Raw genomic sequence first — 21,215 nt, 5'->3', positions numbered from 1 at the left:
ATGCCTTTTCATGCTTTCTTTCTTGTCCCTTGTTCGCAGGTGTGTCTTACCGACCTAACATTTCTCTTGTTATTATTTGGTTGGATTAACACTTTGTAGACTAAATCATAACTATACACGTGTATGTTGTGTAATATTTCTTCTTTCACTTACAAGCAAAAGCTATATTTTATTTTCTGTCTGTCTGTCTGTCTGTCTATCTGTCTGTCTGTCTGTCTCTTATATTACCTTTCTATCTTTCACTGTCTCCTTCATTTCACTTTAGGAGTTATCTCAGAAAGACTCTCTTTTATATCAGAATATTGGTTGGGCAAGTACTGGTTGATGTTGGTAGTACTGGTTGATGTTGGTAGTACTGGTTGATGTTGGTAGTACTGGTTGATGTTGGTAGTACTGGTTGATGTTGGTAGCACTGGTTGATGTTGGTAGTACTGGTTGATGTTGGTAGTACTGGTTGATGTTGGTAGCACTGGTTGATGTTGGTAGTACTGGTTGATGTTGGTAGTTCTGGTTGATGTTGGTAGTACTGGTTGATGTTGGTAGTACTGGTTGATGTTGGTAGCACTGATTGATTCTTGCGTGACGTGGAGCTTCCAGAAGAATAGTGTTGTTCAATTAGGTTGTTTATTGTTAAGATTTAAACTGGTGTAGTGCTGTATTACGACACAAGTCCAAGAGGTGTGTGGTATCCTCAACACATCGTGCAATGTTGTCAGTTCAGAATTGGGAAGAATGGAGGCAGGAATCCCACACTTCAGGTGTAACTCATTGAAACTATAATTTATTTTCTCGTGTATTTATTATGGAAAAAATAAAGACGAATTGGAAGTGTAAGTAATAAAATGACAAAATAATTAAATAAATCAGTGGACAAAGAGCTTCATTATTTATTTACTCTCGATAATGGCGGCCAGACACCCAGTGTAGGCGGCATTGTAGTCACAGGCCACCTCGTTGTGCTGGAAGTCCATGCGCTTGTCGGTGTAGCCGTCACCCTGTGGAGTGAAGGAACAATGTACAACTGTACTCAGCAGTCATGGAGTTTAGGCATAACAACATAAGACGTGATAAGTGAATGGAGGGCAAGAATTTCACCTGTCACACCTGTTCATGAATCTAATTGACAAAGGTTAAGGGAACGTGAAAAAATACACGGGAACGAAGTACACAAGTAACGTCTGCCTAATGGTTGGAGTAAGTGGTGTGAGGAAACAAGTCTTGTCTCTGCCACACCTACAACAATCAACCATCTGGTAAGACTGACCGAATCTGGTCCACCGACGACGGCGCCGTAGAGGGTGTGAGGGTTGGGTCCCGGCTGGTTCTGACCCCATTGGTTGTTAAGGCAGGAATCTGGTGGTATCGGGCAGGAGCTGTAGGAGGAAGAACATCCTAGGGTCAGTAAGACACCACTGCGTCACAACCTTCAACACAGGATCATGCGTAGTGTAAACAGACTCATACACACCTGTGTTGGTGCACTGATAAGAACTATGTAGGTGTTAGTTCATGTGGGTGATGGTAATAGAGAGGTAGAGTGTACATCATGTGGGTGATGGTAATAGAGAGGTAGAGTGTACATCATGTGGGTGATGGTAATAGAGAGGTAGAGTGTGTACCTGGAGCGGTGGTGGGGGTGTGAGGGAGGGTCTACACCAAAGCCCACGACGAAGGAGTGACCGAAGTCACCCAGGATGTAACCGATCTGGCCCTCAGCCCACTCCCTGTTGGCGTCCGCGTCTGCTGGGTCTCCGTACTTGGCCGCCTGGATAATACACATAGGGGTCAGCTAACTCGCTTACAAAATATCGTTCGTAATTCCCTGAAAAGTTTGTGAATTAAAATTCCCACACCAAAAATTTTAGAACCAGTTGACGTAGATTATGTCTCCAGTTTGATAATGTATTATATTAGTGATAATAAACTGACCCAGAGAGAAATGAAGGCAACGTTGCCGGCGTGACGGTTGGAGCCCCACGGGTCCAGGAAGATAAGGCCGCCTGGAGTGTACTTGGCGTCGTTCTTCAGGTACTCCAGGAAGGCCTTCAGGGCATCAGCGTACATAGTGTTGTCTGGGTCCACCATCGAGCCCAGCGCCTGTGTGAGGCCAAAGTTCATGCGTAAGTACGTCAGTGTTGATATGATGTTTAGAGTTTGCTACAGAAATCATGTATCGGCACAACGTCACATTATTCTGTCAGTTAATTTCCTTACATAGGCGCCAGCCTTCTTGTCGTCCCAGGAGAACTGCAGCGCGCCTTCTGCCAGGTTAAACTCATCCCAGGCCTCCTGAGCCTTGGTGAGGTAGGTGTCGTCTCCTGTGGCGCGGTACAGCCACAGTGCGCCCCACAGCAGCTCGTCTCCGTACCCGCTCCACGACCTGTAGGTGATACACCACCAGGTTATTATGTTTCACTGACCTGAGGTAAACCACCAGGTTATTATGTCACTCTCAGTAATGTTATAAATGTTGATGAGTAACCAATGAGCATCATGTTCCCGTGTCACTGATCATCAACTTCTGTAGTATTCATTTTCCTTTCGCAAATCTCTGTTATTATCACAAAATACATAAATATCTGACTGCCTCAGGTATATGAGGTACATACACTATGGTACCTACCTGTAGAAGTCAGCAGCGTCAGGGATGGACTTGTGGTACTCCAGACGGTACTCGTCGCCGAAGGCATAGAGCTCCTTGGCCACCTCCAACATCTCAGCCGAGTAGTCGGGGTTAGCCTTCTGTAAGGTGTTGATATGTATGTTATTTGCATTATTTTTTTTAAGTTGTAAACAAGAAGGCAGTGTGGCCGGCGCTGCACTCTTCTACCTTTACTTCCCCGATTTATATTTGAGCTGTGGGTTTATTGAAAGTGAATTGGGATCGAACCAGTTTTGCAATCTTCTTCAACTGAGCAATTACTGCAGAAGGCTCTTAACTAATACAAAAATATCCTTGTGTCATTACAGTAGTTACTTGAGGGATAGTAAACATCACAAGCGGATGTCGACAGGATATTTCAAAGTAAGACAAGAAACGTAATACTCTTTGTGTATTTATCTTTAAGTAAAATATGAAGTGTTGTATAGAAACATATATTAGAGGCAAGATAAAGGAGGAAGCGGGTCAGTACCTTGAAGACGAGGGAGGCAGCAGCGAGGGCGGCGGCGGTCTCACAAGCCAATTCAGTTCCTGCAGGAGAAGGAAACGACTGTTGAGTCTTATCTCTTATTAAAAATCCAAAGAAAGGGGTGAATTTTGAAGCTTATTTTAATTAATAATAAAAAAATTCCTGTAACCGAGTGTGCTATTTCACATGGTCTGGTATCCAGAGCTATGTAGCGAGGTACCGCGGATCTGATCTGTATAATGAACTCTTGGAGATGGAGACATTGTCAGTTTTTCCCGGGATTTGTGTTTCAGTTCTTTCATAAGAGTTCGTCTGGTGCAGAAGCCCAGACTTAAGTAACAGTTCTTAACCCCTTGAGTACGATGACTTTATTCTCTTGAGTAAAGTGACTGAACCCTTGAGTAAAGTGACTTAAACTCTTGAGTACGATTACTTAATCTCCTTGAAAACACTGAATTAACTCTTTGAGTACGATGGCACTGAACTCTAGGATTTCTTTGTCGTTGTACTCTAGAGGCTATACTGACCTGGAGCTTCTTTGTCGATCTTATAGGCGGGTCGCTCCATATGCATGTCCTCAGGGCGTCCCCAGAAGCTGTGGTCTATGTTTCCAGAGCCAACCTGGAGGTGACACAAGCGAGGGTTAGATGATAGGGGAGACCCAAGAACTATTAAAACCTGTAATATCAGGAGCTGGTCTTTGTATTGTGTGATGTTAAGTTGTGATGCTGTGCGATGTTATATGATGTGATATATTGCTATGTATTAGTTTGTATTGTTAAGTGTTGTACTGTTATGCGATGCTGTATAATATCGTGTAATATTACGTGATGTGGTTTGATATCATGTACTGTTATGTGATGTGGGATATTTTGGGGTGTAATGTTGTATGAGGTCATATGATGTATTATGGTGTCATGTGAAGCTCTGTAATACTATGTGGTGATAAGAGAAAGTAAACATCAGTGAGAGGACGGTAGACGCACCTGGCCGTACAGTTCGTACTCAGCGGTGTGGGCCTTGAGGAAGTAGTCAGTGGCCCACTTGACGGCCGCACGACCGTAGTCCGTCTGACCTGTGTGACCACCAACCTCAGTAAGATCAATTGATCTACATGTGTTTGAAGTTTTCATTTCTTATTGATATCTAAATACAATTTGCTGTATGCATATATATTATTTTAAACCGGGTGTACTATAACACCTAAAAGCCAAACTTAACGTAAGGTTTTACTCACCAGCTGCCTCGTATCCTTCAGCAAAGTCTATGAGTCCCCAGGCCAGGACGGTGGCTGTGTAGGCCATCGGGAAGCCGAACTTGACGTGGTCACCAGCTGTTGGGGAGATATGATCCTGAGTCAGGCTGGAAGGTCAAGTGTTGGTACATCTGCTGGATGTATTTAGGTATATTGTTTATCACTTGATGACGGCCTCTCTCTCACCGTCGTAGTAGCCGCCAGTAAGGTTATGGCCCACATCAGCACCGTCGTCCATGGCAGAGTCCCACCTCCAGGGTTCAACTCGTTGGTCCTTTGGTAATTTTCCTGACCTTTGAGCCTCGTAGAACAAGAAGGACTCACACAGAGCCTGTAAGTGAGGCGGAGACAGGGAAGAGTCGCTTAGGATAGTTAACAGTTTTAAGGTTCCTCAGAGAAACGGTTAATAGTAGAATATTGTTTTTATTCAGGAGTGTATCACCAAACCCAAGAGGTAAGTGTTCATACTCGAGGAACAGTTTTTATCTGACTAAGACATTTAAAGAATAATTGCACTAAAGTCATAATGTGAATGGATATAATCTTATTCAAGGATCTCATAAATGACTATGTCTTTATACTCCGTTACATCAACTAGAGGGTGAATGACTTCCACATTAACACACTTGTTCAGATACTGACCTGGGCGTAGTCGTATTTCCCCATGCCTGTTGGCTCACAAGGGTTAGTGAAGGGAGCATCGGTGGTCCAGCCAAGCGTGCCATCTGTAGGTGGTGAAGATGAGAGTTATGAGGAGGGAGGAAGAGACCAGAGGACTAAAACTGCATGAAGATGACACACAAGTAATTTTGGTTTTAGACGAGTGAGGAAGTAATATCTGGCACCGTAAGTAAGACGATTAAACGGTTTGAGACTGTGGCGTGACGTCACCCCTCAAGACAGACAAAGGAAGATGACAATTATTCCACTTTTTTCACATCATTATAATATTTCTCTCTTATACTTTATACTGTAGCTTGTTTTCTCGGCTGATACAAAAGCTAGAAGTCACCAGGAGATTAAAAGAGTCACTCACCACAGACTTCGTACCCGGCCAGCTCAATACTGATGATGTTGGGCTTCTCGCCGTCGTAAGTCACCTGGAAGTGCTCTGCCACGTACAGTCCCGTCTCGAAGAACTTATCGTTGGTGAACTTGTAGTGGGTGGAGTCTATAACCTCTTTGCCGCCATCCCAGAACTGATAGGATAAAGGAAAAGTGCGTGTTACTTCGGCTCCAGCGGGTTCTGGGCGCCTCACCATGAAGGCCAAAATCCTCCACTCCACCTCCGCCATCATATTGGTACTAATGAACATTTACTCTCTTGTTAGATAACATATTTTTAAGCTTTAATGTGCTCAATGTATGGTACTAAAACCGTCAAATTAATTGATGAAGGTGAATATTAGGATGTTGTTCTTGGGATTCATGAGCGGTGTTTTAACCCATCACGAGAACCAGTGTACATACATATTATCTGATCATATGTGGCAGACTTAGGAGATTGTGAGTATTGTTCAGTTATTTTGATAGTAGGTAGTAGGCAGCTATCAAGCAGGGAGATACTACCGCCTGGGAAGATATTGGAAGCATAATGTATTGTCTAATGGTAGACCCTGCTGCCATATGGCACCACAAAAATTGTGACCAAGTCCCAGGTTGCTGACCTAACTTTCTGCCTCATTTACACACAGTTGCAGGGTCTCAATTGTTTCTTTTACTGTCGACAGCACAATATACATAATGTATGTCGTTTCTCACTCTTGATTTATTTTTAATTTCTTTGTTATTTATGGTTTGTATTTTTATTATTATTATTGCTATTATTTTATTTATTATAATTTATATTAATTTTTAATACTAATTATTATTATTATTATTATTATTATTATATTTTCGCCCCCTAGGCCCTGACGTGGGTCAGTGACCTGTGCCCGGGTGGGCTAATCCCCGTAAAAAAAAGAGAAAAAATATAAAAATAAATAAATAAAAAGAGGTAAGCAGAACAACTCTCACTCACAGACACGCCGGTCGGGGCAACGTCGAACCCGAAGACGAGGTCGAGACCATTCATAGGGATGATGGTCTGGGCGGTGAAGTTGCAGTCATAGCTATTCTGAGTCTCTCGGATGATGGTGATGACTTCACACATCTGGGCCTCAGTTCCTGCAGAGTAAAAACCGTGCAGTGTGAGGCTGACGACCTGAGTCAGTACCTGTGTGTAGGAGGGTGAGGCTGATGACATGAGTCAGCACCTGTGTGTAGGAGGGTGAGGCTGATGACATGAGTCAGTACCTGTGTGTAGGAGGGTGAGGCTGATGACATGAGTCAGTACCTGTGTGTAGGAGGGTGAGGCTGACGACCTCAGTCAGTACCTGTGTGTAGGAGGGTGAGGCTGATGACCTGAGTCAGTACCTGTGTGTAGGAGGGTGAGGCTGACGACCCCCAGCAGGACGTGGACGAGGTCGCTGGTCATGTCTGCGGTCTGAGACACACTTGTGACGGGAGGTGGCCTCTCCTTCACTTATATATCTCTCTCTGGGCGGCCTCCATGTTATCTTGAGATCTTCAGTCACTTCACTAGTTGATAACGTCACAATAATGTTTTACCTATTTGCGTTACACTTGGTGACCTTCATATGTCACCTAGCTCCTCTGTTGGTGGCTTATCAATTCTCAGGCAGCTATTACCTGCGTTAAGATAAAGGGTTATGCGTATTAGCATTAATATCATAGTCTCTTATTCTTCACCCCTCGATGAACGACCCACGCCTTTAAATGGTCTTTGATTATGAAAATTTGCATTTACATTTTCAAAGAATTATCATAGTTGACCCAAAATTGATCAAACGGATTCTGTAACACACACACACACACACACACACACACACACACACACATGTTCAATTCATGTTCCTTCTCCTTTCACTAATGATAGCTCTTGTTAAACGACCCACCTACCCCATGTCTTTGTATGTAATAAGTCATTTTTGTCTAATGTATATTTTCAGTCTTCGGGCTGCAGAACTTTTTCAATAAACAGTTAATTATAATTATTATTATTATTATTATTATTATTATTATTATTATTATTATTATTATTATTATTATTACACACACACATACACACACCATGATCGTTTTACCAGTTTTCCTTAAATTAAGATGATAAAATAGAAGATGATAAAATAGAATATATTGTATTCCTGCCAATGTCAAGAGCGAGTGATGTCTTACTAAAAATTGCAGAGATACTTTAGAATGCTTATGAGAACAAATAATTTTCTTCGGCTTCTCGGTAGGTCTGTTGTGTGATGTCTCCTCACAGCAGATAAGGAATTCATATATTTTTCATCAAGATGACGTCATGTTAACTACATTCACGTCATTAGATTTTTTAAGGACTTACCCATCAACGTCACATATTATTGTCGTGACGTCAGTGAGCGTGTGGGAGCAACAGCTGATGCTCTGAGTGTTGTGTTGACGGTAACTTCATGTGTTTATATATTCAGACATATGTCCATGTGTAGTCGTCCTAGTTTTGGCCTCTGTTAGTAATTTCTGACCTGACTGACTGATGTTTTTGTATCGCACGTGAGGGATGTTTTATTAAGTGTGACGGAACACTGCCAATCACTTCTTATTGGTTTTCTTCACAACAACATCTTACCCGATTTTAACTGGACTTATGAAATAGCTGCGTAGAATCAAAAGACCTGAGATTTTCTCTTTTCATTTATCTAAAACAGTAAAGGTTGTGTTTACTGTTGTGTGTAGCTTACAAACACTCATATCGTGTAGTCACCAGTGGAATGTAAATGGAAACATATACCTGCCTCTTCCCCCCACCAAACAAGGAGAGGATATTTCCAAGGACTGAGCGCACGGTTCTGATTTTTAAGGCTTCTTATATAACTATTTCTCGTAAGCAAAGACGTACGAATGTAACCAGTTAATTTACAACAGATGGGACACGTGTTAACTTTAACTAAAACACATAAACGGCGGAAAAATTACATTATACTTGTACTGATATTCTACCTTAGCTAGATACATTCTACTTAATTATGTCCCCTAAGTGGTACAATGTAATAGATGTACGACCAATATCACTACCACAACCTTCACCACTATCACGATACTACCACATTCTTCACCACAACTTTCACCACTACCACATCACTACCACAACACTCTGAGCACGACTAACACGGGGTAATACTTTTAGGAACAGTTTTATTAATTTCTTCTAAAAGTTTTGTTGAGTCTTACGTTTGAAAGTCTTAGTCTGTCTCTATCTGTCTGTCTGTCTGTCTGTCTGTCTGTCTGTCTCTCTATCCTATATATCAAATTTTCATCTGTCTGTATTCATGACTGTCTGTTTCTGTCATTGTAATACATTCAGATGATTTAAGTTCTTGGTGTCTTAGTGTCAATGCTTCTTTAATTTATTTATCTGTCCATCTCTGTTTATTTATCTTCTAGTCTACAGTTATCTTCCTCGTATCTAATTTTCCTCAGTCGCCCCATTTTTATTATTATTTCCTCTCCTCCCGCAGATTATGACAAACTGTTAGTACGAATGTTGGTTTTTCTCTAGTTACACACAACAACATTTTACCTCCTTCCCTGTCTAGTGTCGTATTCCTCTCTCTCTCTCTCTCTCCTTCCTTTCTTACCGTGTCTCTCTAGTTCCTTCCTTTGTTTAAGGGATGGTCGTTGAAACTACCATGCTAAAATGGCTAAACCAGTGTCCTCAAAGGGTTAATATATCGTATAAACCATCGTTATCAAAGGGCTAAAACATAACGCTCAAAGGGTTAAGTCATTTTCCTCAACGGGTTAAAAACATCTCCAGTTTTGCAATAACCACCAATATAATTTCTTAATCTCTAAAATTAATTCCTCTTCCTCCCCAAAAAGAAACTATGATAGTCTATTTAGATAATCATATTCTTGACGTCTCTTGCTTCCAACATCAACAGCAGCAATTGAAAGAGAGAACCAGGCAGGACCCATGTCAACATCCTAGCCTCAGGGTCCTCGTCTCCAACCGCTCACTCCCTGGATTATATCGTGGGACATGTCAGGAATATTCTAAGTGAGAAAAATGTGGAAGCCCTGAGTCGTGTGTCACTTATAGCTGTCCCCTTGAGACCGCCGTCGCCAAGCAGGATGGTCAACCCACGCCGCCCTTCTCCCACCCGCAAGAAAACTTTGAATAAGTTTATTTGGGGCGCCGGGTACGTTTTATTGACTGGAAGAAATGTTATATACTTTTTAAAGCAGTTAAGTAATCTTGGAGGATAGTTACTGGGAATGAGCGTTAAGCGGGGTAAGTGACCCGTGCAAGTGAAGACGAGAGGCGTCAGGGGTGAGGATTCCTACTAGTGTGAAGACAGCAACACACACACCGGACGCCTCACACAGCCCATCACTAAGTCTTATCCTCATCACATAACACACCATCGTCTCAAGTCTTCATTACCTGGAAGTGTCAATAGATAACATTCACTTATAATTCTTAGCGACGGAAAGCTCTTCATTAAACAAAGTCATGAAAGACTGGATTAAAATAATACCAAATTCTCTTTTATAAAACCCGGATCTACGCTCCCCAGAAGTTGAAAGTAAACAAAGAGCGCCTCAGTGAAGGGCTTCATCTTATCACCAGTTTACGATCACTTTACTTAATTAGAAAAAAAATGGAAATAATTAAAATGTTTATACTACTAATCATAAAAACAGTAATATTAACATTAACAATAGTTATACTAATAATAACAACATGAAATATTAAAATAAAATATCCTGTAATAATAAAATAGCATCAATGAATTATATATATATATATATATATATATATATATATATATATATATATATATATATATATATATATATATATATATATATATATATATATATATATATATATATATATATATAACTATGAGTATAAGGTATCCTGAGGACAGATCAATACAAACGGGTATAATAACTACTTACTTTTGTTTCGTTTGATCTTCTGATGTTGGAGTTGTGGTTAAAGAGAGAGCATAAGTTTGAACACTTTTGTCCCACGTAATTAAAACTTTCTCCACTTTACACTACCAGACTGACTCACAGAATGTGGTAAAGATTCTTAGCGGGATTTGTTGTTGTTACCACCCAGTGGTGGAGGCAACATCTGTCACCACCTAGTGTGAAGGTAACAGCTGCCATCACCTAGTGTGAAGGTAGAGGGAACAGCTGCCACCACCTAGTATGATGGTGGAGGCAATATCTGCCACCACCTAGTGTGATGGTGGAGGCAACGTTTGCCACCACCTAGTGTGATGGTGGAGGCAACGTTTGCCACCACCTAGTGTGATGGTGGAGGCAATATCTGCTAACACCTAGTGTGATGGTGGAGGCACTATCTGCCACCACCTAGTGTGATGGTGGAGGCAGCATCTGCCACCACCTAGTGTGATGGTGGAGGTACAACAAAGGACCAGCAGGTGAGTGATGACGGTGACAACATCTCACACTCGTCAGAGACATAAATGAGCCCATCGTCTTCTATTGAAAAGTTATAACGACTTTGGGTGGGAGCGTCAGCAGAACAATACCTGGCGCTCATTACCTCGTGTTCCTCCTCTGTCTCACCACACGGGTCTAATTGCCAATCATTACCTAAATCAATAACATTCTCTTATCTCTGTGGTGTTAATGGCTAGCGTGTGATGGTGGAGGCTGCTGTCAACAAAGGACCAGCAGGTGAGTGATGACGGTGACAACATCTCACACTCGTCAGAGACATAAATGAGCCCATCGTCTTCTATTGAAAAGTTATAACGACTTTGGGTGGGAGCGTCAGCAGAACAATACCTGGCGCTCATTACCTCGTGTTCCTCCTCTGTCTCACCACACGGGTCTAATTGCCAATCATTACCTAAATCAATAACATTCTCTTATCTCTGTGGTGTTAATGGCTAGCGCTGCTGTCACCTCCAAAGCTCCTTATTGACTCACTGCATTTTCCGTCCCTTCTGACAGCGTCTAGACGGCCACCAGTCGTGTTGTCGAGACCAGTGTTGTTGTGGCAGTAGTCGTAGGGCCACACACACACTATATACAGTATATACATGTGTATTCATTCATATCTTACTTTATTACACAGCTCGCAGCCACGTGGAATTTATAGCACCATTAATACTGATACAATTTTATCTCTCCGGGACAGACAATATAATACCAACTAATGTTTCAATATATTGGCTGTGTGGCTCCGAGTTACGGTAGCCTCCTGTGGCTCTCTCTAATATCACACTTTAACTTTATTCACACTGTTTCCCCGACACAATGCGATTGGATTTGACTTAACGAACAAGTGAGGCGAGTCGACGATTTTTCTTTTTTTTTTTTTTAGTAAATGAAGGAGGAGAGAGTTAGGGGAGCCCTCCCTACCTCAGGTCTTCATGCATAAATCAGAGTTAATGGCCACTTATAAGGAATTTTTCTTCCATTTTTTTCCCCTTATGATAGCAGCAGCTGGTGATTACTGCGCCGGCACCTTAATACATTATCTTCATTCTTTATGTCATATTTACGAGGGCTCATAGCTGTAGAACCCAAGGCCTAAGTCCTCACTATCTCCTGTGTGAAAATGTCCCCTATGGCAGGTTGAGGGGGACACACCACACCTAGATACTGTGGTCTCAGTTCAGTATCCACGTCATATCAGTCTTGAAACAGTTTAATACTTTTCATCTTTTGATTTAAGTGAAAAAATAAACTACGAACGAGGTAATCTATCAACGACTAACAACTTCATACACATCAGCTTAATACAAGATGTTGTGTGTGTAGGTAGATGATGAGATTTACTTCCTATGTTTTTTTCTTCCCTTTTAACGAGATAAATGACACAGCGCGAGATAACACAAATATGGACGTAAAATTAATTCCTTGCTGAAGACTCAAGATCATTATCTCTTAGTTTAGGATAAGACCAAAAATGTGTGAATAATCCTGACTGTCTTAACACTTTCTTGTTACTTTCAAACCGTGTCTTCTTCCACTCTCCCCTATCAGATCACCTCCTTCCTCTTTCTCTTGATGACCTCTACTCCTTTGATCCACCGTAAACAAAAGATATTAACAAGACACTGACAGGTTACTCTTTGATAATGTGAACCTCGGGTATTGATGGTAGAGGCGGCCATAATGGTGGGTCGCCATGGTAGCAGGATATTACCCCGGAATTTCCATTTTTTTTCTGTTTTTGTTGTTTTGTTGAAATTGTTTGTTTATTAACTCACGGGCAATACTATATCATGAGAGTGAAAATTAAAATACTACGTTATTCACCGATGCTGTAATTAAACTAAGAGAGAGAGAGAGAGAGAGAGAGAGAGAGAGAGAGAGAGAGACCTTAGTAATTAATCCAGTCGGCGCTCCTATATCAGCAAAATACGTGAAAATCCTATATTAATCACTAAGAGAGAGAGAGAGAGAGAGAGAGAGAAATGAAATTCAATTACTGACAAAATAAAAGATGAAATTAGTTTACAAATTTCTCCTCTCGTCGCCAAAGAGGGATATTTACGGTCGGGTAATTGAGAAAACCAGAAAACGTAAAGAAGAAATTTGTTGGTGTTGGCAGCCTCTAGTGACTCTTATGGCTTGTGTGATTTCACCTGAGGGATAAAACTGTCTTTTCCGGTGTGTGTGTGTGTGTGTGTGTGTGTGTGTGTGTGTCATCTTAACCTATCCATCAAGGCCTCTTCCTCTCTTTTTAAATCTCTTCTCTTTGTTTATCCATCAATCTGTGTTTCTACATATATCGATGTAAGAGTCTGTGCAAAAGGTCAACAGACACTAATCTAATTCCTGTCTGTGAAGAAAGTCAACAGACGCACACCTGACTGCAGAGAAGGACCAGAGAAATAGCTGCATCTCGGTCTGTGCAGGAAGTGAGCAAGAACAGGCACTGGTGGATTAGCTGAAAGGCTTCCAGGGGAAACTTTAAGTAATTGCAACTCGATAACGACGATAACGACGATAACGACGATATAAGAATTAACTCTGAAATAATCCTTCCTGAACTTATCAACTATCATTCTCTCTCTCTCTTTCACTTTCTCTCTTCACATCAGTCAGCCTTTATAAACAAAAGTGGAGGTGTAGAAAATAAGGAAGACAGAAAAGAGACAGGCATAATAAAGATAAACAGACAGATATAAAAAAAATAGAATAAGGAGACAGTGAAATTGAACAAACAAACAAAGATCACAGAGAGACAATGAGACAAATCACAGCGATAACGAGACCGACAGAAAGAGAAAAGAGTGGAAAATAAACACTAACATCAAAAGACTTTTAACTCTTATCTCCCAGGAGTTTTCATGAGACTCAGTAGACATACACTCTCTCTCTCTCTCTCTCTCTCTCTCTCTCTCTCTCTCTCTCTCTCTCTCTCTCATGTTGGTTCTGAAGATGAGGACTCTTCTCTGCTCTTCAATGACTTATTATACCTAAAATAGGCCGAGACATTAATGCAAGACTATATGTTTGCTCTCCATAACTAAAAAAACCTGGAGTTCAAGGTCTTGGGATGTCATCTTTTCAAGGGAATCCTTAATTTAGCCCTTTCACTATGGGGCGTCCCTTTTACTATTGTATTCACCGAACTCTATAAAATTCCACTCAGCACAGAGACTACCCCCTCCCCCCGCCGTACACAAGGGGTTGAGGAAGCACTTGTCAAAATCTTCCTCATTATCGACGACAACTGGGAGGAAGAATCACCAGGACGTCTTTTCCTTATCAACACGAGCTCTTCATGTCGCTTTAACCTATTCACACGCACCACAAATACTCTATTCATTACCATATTAAAATACCAAGAATGATTTAAAGGGACAATTCAAATTCTTGTCGTCAAAGGGTATTGAAAAGAAATGGCTTCAGGGGCTCTTGTTGTCATCCTAGGTATAGTTCTCCTCTGGACTAATTAGTTTACAAGGAGGCGCCACCTGCTCCCAACACTACAGTGGGAGGTGAGGGGAAGGTTACAAAGATATCGCCAGCACGAGCAACTAATACCGTCATTTCAGCTGCACCATATCTCCTTGTTGGGCGTTGTATCGTCTTATACTCGTAGTTCTTGTGATTAGAGCTTACCTCTCTTTTTCGCTCTTTCTCTTTTTATCTCTTATATTTTCTTTTCTTTTTCTTATTAATCTATTTTTCTACCTCTTCTTAAATTCATTTTCTCTTTAGCTCTTCTAAAATTCTTTTTCTCTCTCTTTCTTTCACTCTTTTTATTCTTATTCTCAATTTCTTTCACGACATTTCCATCGCTATCATTCCCTTTCATCTATTATATGAGTATCGGCCGCCACCACCACCACCAACCACCATCACCACCCACACCACCATCCCCACCACCACAATCCCCACCCCTACCACTCTTACCACCACTACCACATCACAACTCCACCACAATAAACCCAACCGCAATTCTTGAAGGTCCAGGATGTTTATTTTGGCCAGAGTATTGAAATTCCATAACGTTCTTTAATGCTGCAACTGATGGTTCTCATTGCCTTCTAACTTCAGTGATATAAGTTTGTGTTACCAATACTCCCACCTTCCGTACCTCAACTTCGGGAGGGGGAGAGATAAACACCCCCCCCCCCCTCCTCTTTTTTTACGCTGAATTTTTTTGTAAGTTGTTAGTTACGAGTTGTAGTGAGAGTCATTATGATTAAAACTTATGTGTTGTGAAAGATGCTTCATAACTCTGGGTTAAGTTGAAGCACCTATGACTAAAATACCTAGTGAAGAATCCTTCATAACTCACATTATATCCTCAATAACTTAAGAATCGGTGCTTAATAACCTTGGAAATTAAATCATCTGAAATTAAAGCCTATGTAAAGATCCATATATTTTTATAACCCTTGGACAGTTAGGGAAACAAAATAAAAAATAACTAGGAAATATAAAAAAGGTTGGCTTATCAATTTCTAACCATCAAAAGCTGGAAGGGATTTAAAAATTTCTGTATCCTGGATCTTGACATTTACGAATCCTCTCACGTCAATGTTTTTTTTACCCAAATATGAAATGTGGGAGTTCATTTGATCTCTTCTCACGTGACCTTTAACGAGGAAATGTCAAGTGGAGTTTCGTCAGTAATACACTTCTATTTTTCATATATACTGTATATAAACTTATTATCTCTTGATAATCCTGGAGAAGTCGTGATAATCTTTGAAAATCTGCGAGAATCTGAAAATCTGCGAGAACTCTTGAGATTTCACGAGAATCCTTGAGAATTCATGAAACTCCTTGAAAATCGTAGAGACTCCTTATAAGGTCTTGAAATTCCTTGAAAAATAGAGATTACATGAGATTTATTTAATAGCCATGAGGGTGTTTAGAAAATCCGGAGGAATCTTAAAGAATCCTTGAATACATATGGAAGTCCATAAAAAAAGAGAAAATTCTACATTAAATCCCTCAAAATCCTCACAATAACTATACATCAAAATTTGTATACATCGAAGATTTGTATACATGTATAAAATATATACATTAAAATTTTTTGTATATAGTTAACTGTAATGTGTCGATTTACCGGAATTGGATCCGTGAAGTTGATTGGACAGGTCACTGGGTCAGAGTCAAAAGGGAAGTCACGTCCAGCTTCTGGTTTAGTTCTCTACAGGTAAAGCAAGATTGGCTGTTACGATTACCCAGTGATTAGCTGCACCCAATCAGGAAACATTTGTTACGGCCGACCAATCAGCACGCGAGACCAATTTTCTCAGTGTTAGTGGTTATAACAGCCCTGCACTGGCGTCTTGTTGGTGTGTGTGTGTGTTTTTTTTGATGAGTTAAATAATGATTATACTACTAAAATTAACATAATAATATTGGATAAACAAAAAAACAGACTTGCTTATCTGGCCAAGTATTTTTTTGTGTAACAGGAAAATAAAGTGATAGCTGCGTTATGTTGATTTACAGATAGACACCTTAGAATATATAGTCAGGATAATAATATTATCTAGTCCTATCACACACACACACACACACACACACACACACACACACACACACACACACACACACGCCCGTCTCTCTAAATGATGCTGTTACCTCATCAAGGTTCTGTAATGCATCTGGAAGTATTCGTAATTCTTCTTCATTTCTTACCTTCAGGCGTCACTGCCTTTCCCAGGCCGCCACAACCCCCACCCCCAGGCCGTCACAACCCTTTCCAGGCCGTCACAACACTCACCAGGCCGTCACAACACTCACCAGGCCGTCATAGCCCTCCCCAGGCCGCCAACACCCCCAGGTCATAGCCTCCCAGGCCGTCACAGCCTCCCCAGGCCGTCATAGCCCTCCCCAGGCCGTCGCCCTCCCCAGGCCGTCACAACACTCCAGGCCGTCACAACACTCACCAGGCCGTCATAGCCACAACACTCCCCAGGCCGTCATAGCCCTCCCCAGGCCGTCACAACACTCCCCAGGCCACCACAACATTTCCCAGTCCGTCATAACCCTCCCCAGGCCGCCACAACCCTCTCCAGTTCGTCACATCCCTCCCCAGGCTTTCACAACGCTACCCAGGCCGTTCGTCATCACCGGGTGCCCGTGAAGTTAAGCTTTAGGTGGGTTCTTCAAATGTAATTTCCATGTGGGTGGTGGTGGTGGTAGTGGTAGTAGCGGTGGTAGTGGTAGTGATGGTGGTGGTAATGTTGTTGGTAGTAGTGGTGGTGGTGATGATGGTGGTGGTGGTAGTAGTAATGGTGATGGATGTGATGGTGGTAGTATTATAGTGGTGGTGGTGATGGTAGTGGTAATGGTAGTGGTAGTGGACGTGGTGGTTGTTCTTGCTGCTGTTAGTAGTTGTTATTGTCGTTTTTTTCTCCTTTATTATAATTATGAATGAGTTCTGATTATTATTATATGTTCTGGTATTATACTTAGAGATTATAGCAGGTGGTGCTGTTGAGCGATGTTGAAGGTGTGTCTCGTGGCTGTTCAGTGTAGGTGATGGTGATTATACTATGTTATTATCCTACAGTAACTGGCAGTACTGTCACTATGCCTTAATTATCATCGACGTTGCATGCATCTTATATGACACACATACACCTACACACATACACCCACCCACACACACACACACAAACACACACACACACCTGGAAGCGCCAGTAATGGTATACAACAGCTAGGAATAACGTTGTCAGTAATGCTAGGCAGGTCATTGTAAACGCTAGAATTGCACAACCAAACAATATTATTTGTCAATACTGCAGATAACCAATTTGGACGGATGGCTCTAGAAAAATCCATAAAATTCCCGTGCTAATTATATATCGTTTTTGCACATGGACATCAGTTACCGGTCACTGATCACCTCACGGTAAATAATTCGTAACAAACGTCAGATTTTCGGTAGTTGTTGATCATCCAATACACACACACACACTGTACATGCATTAGCATTGATATGTTGTCAGGGTGTAATATGTTAATACGGAGAGCGTCGGCCAGGAGGGGATTGGCAGCTCAGCGCATCTCACTGTATAATTCCCTTTGTCTTCATTCATTAGGTGAGACGTGTGGCAAGAGGATATTGTGGGCGGGGTGTAGCAGTGCTGCTACTGTAGGCGTTGCTGGTGGAGCTGTTGCAGCTTGTGTCGCTACCGTTAACACTGTTTCTACAGCTGAAATTGTTATCGCATATATACAGTATGTTTACCTACTGTGACCACCTGTTCAAGCTCACCGTAGCCCCTTGAGACACCTGTATGGCCCTGAGATTTAATACTTACCACAGGTGAGGAGGACATCTGTGGTAGTGAGTATGTTAGCTCCACCACATCGTAAGTGGTGGTGGTCACCCTGGATACGAAGGAGAAGAGATTCTGCCTCGCTACCTACGAATGATATAAACTGCACTAATATGTTGTAAGAGACCTGGCAGGTGAAGGTTTGGGCAACAGAATATGGCACTTCTTTTATCATGACACCAGTTCTGAGAATAAACAAATAACAGACGCTTTTGTGCGCCGTGTGTGTGTGTGTGTGTGTGTGTGTGTGTGTGTGTGTGTGTGAGCTACCGTACCACCCCACGCTGCACAAGGCGAAGTTCAGCGTGTCGGGTAACTTCCCCCCGTGGCAGCTCAGACTCTCTTAGGTGGGTTATCTGTCCGTCTAAGACATGCCAGCAACATTCCTCATGCAAATGCAAGTGGCAAGCGTACAACACACCAGTAGTCGAGGCTCTGAATATATTCTAAACAACACAGACAAGACAGTGAATCGCCGGGGGTGAACTTGTTGACTGCAGGAGTAGATCAGAGCCGAGAGCAGGTGTAATTAATGGTAGAAATTGTTAACAGGTGTGCTCCAAGGTGAGAGAGAGAGAGAGAGAGAGAGAGAGAGAGACAGAGAGTTGATAATCTAACCAAGTATACTGAGGTAAAAAAGATCTTTTGAACCCTTGACTGTACAGCATTAATACCATGATGCCATCTACTATCAACCTTAAATATAATACGAAGTTAATTTTATTTTATTATATAGGAAGATATAAAGGAGTTAAGTTAGTGTATATGCCAGGAAGTTAATACATATATAAAGGTGACAGAAGCACTATGATATATTTATAAAGTTAGTTCACTGGATGGTAAATGTGTCAGAGGATCCAGGGGAAGAAATACTGCGACCTCTCTTGACCCCTTAGGAGGAGAGTGACAGACTACTCCTGGTTGTATTTGTGGTGGAGAACTCTCTCTCTCTCTCTCTCTCTCTCTCTCTCTCTCTCTCTCTCTCTCTCTCATCCTCTGCAGACCATATGCCACAGTAACGCTCATAAACACACTCCCATAACGTCAACAGATCAGACACAAGCCTCTATAGATACATTGATATATGATAAAGAAAACTATAAAACGAACAATAAACCAGAAAACGAGAAAGACAGGAAAATGAAACGAGACAAAACTAATTAAAGAATATAGCAAAAAATAGTACAAATGGTGCAAAAACAATAAGAAAATTATTATAAACAATACAAACAATTAAAAATGATAAGTAATAATATGAGGAAAATACAAAAGTAACAAACGTATAAAACAATAAAGGAAATAATGGATACTAAAAAATATAAAATATATTAAACATATTAATAAAAATTAGATAAAAAAAAGAGAACGGAAAAAAAGTCTAAAAATGGTAAAAAAAAGAAGAAACAAAGAAAAGAAATACTGATACTGTATAAACGAAGTGGGAAGAGGCTGTACACAGGCAGTAGTTGTAGTAGGTGGGGTAAAAAAGGCCGCTGGCACAGCATAAGAGGTGGTGAAGACCTACACTTTCTACCTGAGCTGCTTCAACGACCAGACGCTTCCTAACAAGATGTCAACAAACCGCCAGCGACCAGTTTCTAGTGTCGATCGCGAGAGCAGGAGTAGCGCCATGTGAGGAGAGGTTGGTGGAGGAGGAGGTGATGGTGGAGGAGGAGGTGATGGTGGTGGAGGAGGTGATGGTGGAGGAGGAGGTGATGGTGGAGGAGGAGGTGATGGTGGAGGAGGGAGGTTGGTAGAGGAGGAGGTGATGGTGGAGGAGGGGTGAGGAGGAGGAGGTGATGGTGGGGGGAAGAGGTGTTGGTGGAGGAGGAGGTGATGGTGGAGGAGGGGGTGATGGTGGAGGAGGAGATGATAGTGATGGTGGAGAAGAATTTTTCTGCTTCCTCAAGGTGCACATGGGGAAAGGGAGGTGGAATAAGAGGAGGAGGAGGAGGAGGAGGAAGAAGAGGTGGTAGTAGGGAAGAATTAGTCAGTCTTTTTTCTTCCCTCCCCAACCCTCTCCCTTACCTTATCCTCATTAGTGGATAACGGTTCCAGGTGTCTGTTATATATATGTAATTAATTCTACTTTATGTCCAAATAGATTTTCAAGAGGTTACAATTACAGACTCGTTAAGCGTTTCTAGACACACAGAGTTAATTATCAAGCTGTAACTAATTATGGTAAAGGGTGTTTCTTAATCACTGTATTTATATAGCATTACAAATAAAGATCTCTCTGTCTGTCTCTCTGTGCATCTCTTTGTTCTTAACTTCAATTTCCTTTATACGTTCTTGTCTTCCTGTTTTTTCTTCATCTCTCGTCTATTCAAGTTTTGTCTTCGTATTTTTCTGTCACTTCATGTCTCACACACACTCTCTCTCTCTCTCTGTCCTTTTTTCTCTATCGAAGCTATGGTATATTAACTGTAGAGGGAGGAGGTCTAAGAGGATGGGGGGAATTAGGTGGGAAAATGGGAAAAGGAAGGAAAAATGGGAAGGTAGATGGATGAAAAGGTAAAAGGGGGTAGTAAATGAGATAGGGAGATTGGGTGAAGAAGGGGAAAAGGGAGGGTATGAGAGAATTAGAAAGGGGAAGACTAAGGGAGAAGGGTGATTAAATGAAGGGTGGTGAAGGGGAACTAATAGGGAAATTATCAGGAATGGAAGAAAAACATAAAGAAATGGACAGACAGACAGACAGACAGACAGACAGACAGACAGACAGACAGACAGACAGAGATTCGGACCGAAATTTCAAAAGCCTCTTCCAGCTGAACCTTTACAACAGCACCGTGAGACAACTTTCCACTCTGCCACCTCAACATCGTATAGACTGGTCACGTCCACAGGGGATTAACTGGTGTAGACTGCACGGGAAGGTCTTGGTGGCCTGGCTCGAGTCATCATTTGATTTTGTGAAGTTTTCCTCATCCCGGTGTCTGACAAACTTAGTGAAAA

At 41.6% G+C, this 21,215-nt stretch overlaps 1 protein-coding gene across 1 annotated transcript; it reads right to left on the bottom strand.

Annotated features, from left to right (window-relative positions):
- Nucleotides 1-780: 780 nt before the first annotated feature.
- LOC121868277 (endoglucanase E-4-like) lies at nt 781-6,901 on the bottom strand. Its single transcript, XM_042368701.1, has 15 exons — nt 6,802-6,901; nt 6,407-6,552; nt 5,423-5,585; nt 5,029-5,111; nt 4,573-4,717; nt 4,369-4,464; nt 4,118-4,206; nt 3,659-3,752; nt 3,135-3,193; nt 2,624-2,742; nt 2,215-2,380; nt 1,930-2,097; nt 1,620-1,765; nt 1,265-1,373; nt 781-995 (listed from the first exon to the last, which is right to left on the bottom strand). Exons 1-15 carry the CDS (start codon nt 6,860-6,862, stop codon nt 888-890), a joined length of 1,752 nt encoding a protein of 583 aa, XP_042224635.1. The 5' UTR covers nt 6,863-6,901; the 3' UTR covers nt 781-887.
- Nucleotides 6,902-21,215: the final 14,314 nt, after the last annotated feature.

The sequence above is a fragment of the Homarus americanus genome, unplaced genomic scaffold, assembly GCF_018991925.1.
Source record: "Homarus americanus isolate GMGI-L3 unplaced genomic scaffold, GMGI_Hamer_2.0 scaffold19318, whole genome shotgun sequence".
Taxonomy (NCBI): Eukaryota; Metazoa; Arthropoda; class Malacostraca; order Decapoda; family Nephropidae; genus Homarus; species Homarus americanus.
The sequence above is the reverse complement of the archived record's forward strand: the minus strand, read 5'-3'. Positions and strand labels throughout refer to the sequence as shown.

Bases quoted from the DNA above. Each gene is read 5' to 3' on its own strand.
- LOC121868277 (XM_042368701.1), bottom strand. From the start codon at position 6,862: ATGACCAGCGACCTCGTCCACGTCCTGCTGGGGGTCGTCAGCCTCACC. The intron at 3,753-4,117 runs GTGCGTCTACCG...TGTCACCTCCAG, and splicing joins AGTACGAACTGTACGGCCAG to GTTGGCTCTGGAAACATAGA. The intron at 3,194-3,658 runs GTCAGTATAGCC...CTTCTCCTGCAG, and splicing joins GATCGACAAAGAAGCTCCAG to GAACTGAATTGGCTTGTGAG.